The sequence below is a fragment of the Nilaparvata lugens genome, chromosome 2 (assembly GCF_014356525.2).
Source record: "Nilaparvata lugens isolate BPH chromosome 2, ASM1435652v1, whole genome shotgun sequence".
Lineage (NCBI taxonomy): Eukaryota > Metazoa > Arthropoda > Insecta > Hemiptera > Delphacidae > Nilaparvata > Nilaparvata lugens.
The window spans coordinates 61,467,977-61,475,058 of record NC_052505.1 but is presented as its reverse complement, the minus strand read 5'-3'; the positions used below and the strand labels follow the sequence as shown (position 1 = coordinate 61,475,058).

At 40.8% G+C, this 7,082-nt stretch overlaps 1 protein-coding gene across 1 annotated transcript in view; it reads left to right on the top strand.

The window, feature by feature from the left end:
• The first annotated feature begins 858 nt into the window (after positions 1–858).
• LOC111043946 (retinal homeobox protein Rx1) overlaps positions 859–7,082 on the top strand; it is a 54,872-nt gene continuing 48,648 nt past the window's right edge. Inside the window, exon 1 of the mRNA XM_039420140.1 lies at positions 859–1,054. Within this exon, the coding sequence (XP_039276074.1) occupies positions 859–1,054 (196 nt within the window). The remainder of the gene's footprint in view (positions 1,055–7,082) is intronic.

Sequence of the window (7,082 nt, the reverse complement as noted above, 5' to 3'; positions counted from 1 at the left end):
CATAGTTGTCGTCCAACTCTTGAGGTGCCTGCCATTGGACTTGAAACTTCTCCAGTTCCATATGATTCAAATGTTGGTGACATTTGAATCATATCAATGCTGGAGAGTTGGAGCTTATGTTTTGCTTTACTTGCACCAGTAAGTCCACGCCTTGTATATGTGGCATCTTTAACAAATGGTGTTGTTGGTGGAGTAGGATATGTGTGGTGTGTTGATGCTGCTGAGAAAGGACGATGTTCTGATGATAACAACTCTGGCTTGGATTGTCTCTGCCTACCCTTCACATGCCTGGAGCGCATTTTTATTCTAGGCTTCAGATACCTAGGATGCTTCTTGGATGCTCTTGATGGAGGTAGTTGTGGTTGTTGAACTGGCATCTGTTGGAAGGTTTTGACTAGGTTGACTAGTGGCTCAGCTAGAGGTTTGAAGTGTTCCACATGTTTCTCTTCTGCAATCCGTCTACCCAGCATGATTTCCTTATGCCTCCTTTTGATTTCACGCTTCAACCTAGCAATCTCCAATATGGTAGGAGCAACCTCCTCCAATGTTGGCTTATGGTTCCTATGTTTGATATACATACTGGTCAGTGTTTATCAGTATACTGAGGTCTGAGAGTTTGAGCTCCGCTATTTATACATTTTGGACCCATACCAAGTGCGGAGTGCCACTGACTGAACAGTGACTGATCAGTGACTGAACAGTGACTGATCAGTTACTGATCAGGCTGATCAGTGACTGAACAATGACTGATCAGTTACTGATCAGACTGATCAGTGACTGAACAGTGACTGACTGACCACTGAGTGGATGACCCTACCATCCTGCCACAGACATGCTGAATACTGGTGAGCATGGTCCATGTGGCAGGAGGAGCTAGGGTCATTGAGAATGCTCATGCTCAGCCGGCGGGACAATTGCCAGCTGCAGCAGGTCGACTGTTGGTGGCAGTCGGACGACCGTGAGGCGACCGGTGGGGCGACCGGTGGCCAGGCGACCGGCGGCGGCCGGACGACCGGCGGTGGCCGACCGGCGGTGGCCGACCGGCGGCGGCCAGGCGACCGGTGGTGGGGCGACCGGCGGCGGCCGGGCGACTGGTGGCGATAGTGGGGCGACTGGTGGCGATGGTGGGATGACTGGTGACGATAGTGGTACGACTGGTGGCGATAGTGGGACGACTGGTGGCGATAGTGGGGCGACTATTGGCGATAGTGGGGCGACTCTTGACGATAGTGGTACGACTGGTCGCGATAGTGGGACGACTGGCGACGATAGTGGGGCGACTGGCAGCGATAGTGGGACGACTGGTGACGATGGTGGGGTGATTGGTGGGGCGACCGACGGGGTGATCGGTGGTGGCCGGGCGACCGGCGGGGCGACCAGCGGCGGCCTGGCGATCGGTGGTGGCCAGACAACTGGCAGCGGGATGACTGGCAGTGGTGGGCCAGTCTACCCACTACATACAAAAAATATATCCTCTGGTTCTGTTAGGCGTCTCGAGACGCGCGGCCATAAGCAAGAGTATTGAGACTTGTGGTCAATCGTTTATGATTCCATCCATTCATGATTTAAGAAGGCATAATCACAGCATCACTCTATATTCTTATCAGTTGAGTATGCTTAAGCCCAGGCCGATGAAGGAGTGCCATAGTCTAATGCTGCTGTACAAGCTAATTCATTCTAAAAGCCCAGAGTATCTTGCAGGGAAGTTCAATTTTATTGGAGAACGGAGTGTGAGGGAAACCAGACAGGACTCTCAAAAAGTCATTAGTTATCCTTCATTTTAGAACAACGATGTACAACACAAATCATTGGGGAGTCCAATATCACTGGGCGTCAAACCTGCATCATTGTAGAAATCAATCTGAAAAAAGGAATAAATCAGAATCTTATTCCATGTGAGAGATTGCCGCATCAGGAATAGTTCGCCTTCAACGGTGAAGAGTAGGCCTATTGCTAGTGGAGCCTGGTTTGGCGGTGTTGCATTGGCTGGGAGCTGGTGGCGCTGTTGGGCTTGGGTCTGATCAACAATTGTATGTTTTCAACAACTGACAATTCCACTTACATGCTATTTTTCCTCCACATTTATAATCCCATTTTCTATTCTATTCATTTTGAACAAAATCAATGAATAATTTCGGATCAATATTTACTATTGTTTCAGCTTGGTGTGCGATCTGCGCGTTTGTGAGTAAAGGTTAAGGTGTGTACAGAGCAGCTAATCAAAAACCAGCGTTAATGCAGTACCTATCTATTACATTGAATTCATCACTTGCTCTCTGTACGTACGCAGTCATAATAGATCTATACTACTGAACTTATAAAAATCCGAACTGACTAACTCACTTACTGATAAATATTTCTTGATAAATATCATCCAATTCTCATAGCGAAGCACGGGTGCCCTGCTAGAACGCTAAAAATTTGATCTACAACATGCATTGATACACTTGAACACATAATTCACATAAGAGGAATATTCTCTTGATAAAGATGAAATGAATCAATTTTCTTTTGATTCATTGATAGATGAACACTATCACTAGACCATGAAACCTTGGAGAAGAAGTAGCATAAGCTATGTTTTATGCTTAATAGCTTGTGATATCTTCCTCTATGATCAAGCCGACGATGAATCCACTTTGAGATTGAGTGTCGCTAAAACCATGACATTGAGACTATTGTCACTATGATACTAAGACACAAAGATAACACTATGAGTGAGAAAAAATAATATTTTAAGTTGTTTTTCAAAACACACAATAGAATATTTAAAATTTCATAGCATTAGAAGAAAACGATAGAAAATAGGGTGCTAGAGATGAAAAGGGGTTAGCTAGTCATGTGATGAGTCTCGACGGGGAAGCGCCAAACGGTGCAGCTGTCAGTCAGTCTGTCTCTGTCTGCTCCTGCTCCGGAACACACACACAACACTAGCCTTTTAGCACCCCCCACTAAAGGGCTGAGAGGGTCAGACTGTCGTTTCTTTTTTGTTTTCGAACAAATAAGCGCAAACGGCTGAGGTTGCCCTGACTACCCTCACCGAAAACATGACTTTCAAAACTATAGTGAGATTCATACTGATCTGTCAGCATACCTTATCAATAACACGATGGCTTACCATTATGTAACTCACCAGTCTCCCATTCAACCAATGCTGGCAATTTTAAGTGAATCTCACTGTAGCATAGTCACTTCCGATGTGGACTTTAGGCTTAGTGCTCACGATCAATGCATTTTTCTAATGATGTAATTGTGAACAATTATTTGTTTATCATTCTGAAGGTCATCAATCAAGTTGAAATAAAAATCTGAATAGAAAATTTCAGACTCACGCTTTTAACTGACCAAATACCGGCGTTTCCAAATATTGTAGCATGAAATCACGATCAATGCATTTTTCTAATGATGTTATTGTGAACAATTGTTTATTTATCATTCTAAAGGTCATCAATCAAGTTGAAACAATTTGATTCGATTTTATTTGAAAATCGAGGGTTTGATTCCATGTGTAGCCTATTTGTAACATATTCAAGAATTACATGTTTTAATATACTTTATAAACGTATACTATACTATATACTTTATACTTTTCAAAAATGGAATACTCTGTTTTGAATTGTGAGAGACTTCTTCATGCAAACCCATGTGACTAATATGGTTTACACTATCTCTCAACACAAGCTATGCTTAAAGAGGGATGCAGCGTAATATAATATTATTTAATTTTCCGTTAGTCGTGCCCTACTCAATCACACGAGCAGTAGCGTGTTGTATTTTTTACATCATCCAATTTTCCAAGTGTTATGTACTCTGCTTACTGTCAAAACATATTAATTAATTGTATAAATACTTTCCCATCTTCTTGGATTATTTTACGCCTATGAACATTTGATTTGGATGATTACCATTTTATAGCCCAATAAGGTACATCAAGCAAAGCCATCAATTCTATGTTATTGTTTCGTTTACAGTCTACGTATACAGTTTTTCCCTATCTTATGCACAGTGCGACTTATGCACTGTCGCGACTAAATGGCACCTACAGAATGAACAATGGTTTTTTCAGCAAGAATGAGCTTTTCTCAGCAAGTCCTATCTATCAGGTATTGTTCGGTTGATACTGCATCTCAGTGGAGTGATGGGGGGAAAGTTTTGGAATGCATAGGTGACTCATTCACTGACACCACCCCATTCAATAGTTTTCTGCAGCAAAACAACTGACACTGTTGTACTTTTTACAACAGCGCGACTGCCGGAAGGTGAATTTTGATCACAAACATGGTGTATAAAGTTGATTTACAGCATTTAATTTGTGAATGAAAATAAATCAACATTTATTTACAGAATTTCCATTGGAATTTCGTTAAATGATATTTGAATAATGAGTTAATTTCTAGTTTTTTTCTCATAAATTCTGTATATTAAAGATCATGATTTCGTAGGTATTGTTCATTTGCTCATTCTGCTTTATATTGGTGATTTTTTTTGTTTGTAATTATGTTGACAGATAAATGAATAATGATGATGATGATGCTGATGGTGATAGCATTCAATGTGACATGTGATAGCACCGCAGGTGTCAGTCGATGCTACTGCATCAGTTGAAACTATTGGAATTTTTCTATTGTAGCCTACTAAAGATTGCTTCACTTGAAGATTTCCATCCGTAGAGGAGATGTTGTACATAATTCCTTTTTTATTCAGGAGCAGAAGATGTTCTGGGCAAGTGCCTGCTTTCTCATATCATTATAACAATGCTTATGGTTGAAGAATAGTAAGTGATTTCTTCATAATACGTGAATATTAGATGAATAACTGAATAATATTTTGTGAATGAACAGATGAACTCTCATTCCTCCCTTACTGAATCTCTCTACATTGTTCTGTTCTTCTTCGACCTCTCCTTCACAATTGTTCACGTTCACTTGTAATGGTTATCATTCTATCTAGTAATTATGCATGTGACTCAACATTATGTAACCTGTTACCCGAATCTTCAACAAAGCAGGATGGAGTCACGAAGAATATGTCTCAAGAGCCCCACGATTGTAATAGAGAGGTAATGTTCAGAATAAGATATGTGTTAATACTCCAGAGAAAAGATTTCCAAGGAAACAAGAAACGTAATGGATAATCATGGACAATTTTCCAACAATATGATGATGTGGTGCATCAAATTATAATATGGAAAATGGAACTCAGCTTTTTGATAAATGAGAAGGATAATCTAAAAGCAGACTGGGATGGTTTGAGGTGAGACAGAATGATACAGAGAAAGTCAGACATCATGTTCGGCTTCATAAATCAGTTCTCCCAAAAATGAAATATTCACTGTCATTTCTCAAATGAACCTAATTGCCAACATCTCATCGCTTTGACAAAGCGTTTGTCAGGAAATATTTTTGCTATTTGGAGCTTTTCTCAGCAAGTCCTATCTATCAGCATATTCTCAAGTTATTTATCAGGAAGGTATTCTTATTCAAGTTCAGGTGCACTGCAGTATTGCAGACGTACCAAAAACTCTATCTAAAATTCCAGCATATAGTCTGCAAGCCGTCTCTCAGCTACGAGCACCAGTCACAATAGTTGGAACTGCCTTCGACGAATTCTGTGTGAAGCACTTCAAGACTAATGAATGGTATGTCTGGATATCTACGAAAATTCGTGTCTCAATAAGTGGGCATCGCACTCCCACGAGGCAGAAAATACATCTAGTTCAGTACAGACCAAAATTTTCAGCTATTCAAACTGACAGTTTGCCTCACTAATTACATCAATGCTTTTCATTGTACCTATAATGACAGTTTCAGATGAATCTTACAATGGGATGCAATCAAAACCTGTCACCTATCTTTGGACACTGGTGGCCAGTATTATAAGTCAACATAACGACAACGACACATGACGACAACGACAAGCTTTTCAGCTTTGTGGCGCAGGCTGGCGTGTACGCGTGTGCTTGCGTGCGTTGGTGACACTTTGTCGTCAGCACGTTTGAGCCATCAGTCAGAGTGGGCGCGCTTAAATCTTTGAATGGCTTAGCAATATTTGGGTAGCGCATAAATAAGTACGCTTGCGAGCTTCGGTTCAGGCTTCTCTGTAAGCCTTGTCATAAAACACGCATTAGCGGCCCGTTAAGGCTCAATCCCTCTTGCTGGAATGGAGACACAAAGGAAGAGGGAATAGGAGAGGTAAAGAGAGGATAGAGAAAAAGAGGGAGCAATAGAGAGTGAGTTGTGAAAGTGAGTGCAAAGAGGTGGTTGAGAGACAGAATTCTCCGTAGTGACGAACTGGGACTCCATGCTTGAGATTCACTGGAATGCATGTACAGCCTTCTCTGATTTACATGCCTCAACCATGTTTTCATCTTCATACTCCCATTCTCTCTGGTCCTTCCTCCCTGGCCTTTTTTCTCTCTAGTATCCTCAGCATTCACGTGCCTTCTCTCCTTTTGTTTCTTTTCTTGCAACAACCTATCCCTATCTCTACTTTCCTATTTTATCGTACCTTATCCTCTTTTCTAATTTTTTTCTCTCTTCTATTCTCAGCATTCAATATTCCTTTTCTCCTCCTTTAGAGGTGATGCCTATGCCGGTTCACTTGATGTGATGCATCACAATATATTACATTTTTTGTATTCACTGAGAGAATAGTGTATGAGCTGAGAGAACAATGACTTGAAGTAGAAGTAGAAATGAATTCACGAGCTTAATAGACTATTTGAGGCAATGGATGACAGAACTCCGCACACTCTGATTGCATTTGGTATACGTTTTAAGATATCACATGTTAATCTTTATTGTGACTTTCGAAGTTTTTTATTAATGCCATAGATCTCACTTTTTATTCATTGATTTTGTAATGGTTTGGAATGGTTGAGCCAGAAAATATTTATTTTTTTTCAAATACAACTATGAAAGCTCTCCTAGAGTTCAATTTTGATAGTTGAATTGTCAATCCTGATGCTACCAATCAGGCTTCTTTCTGACCACTTGATGAGACAGATCGTCATTAGACTTATTAAAGTACAGTTGAGATTATTGTATTGAATCAACTTTGATTCTTCCAATTTAGAAAATGTG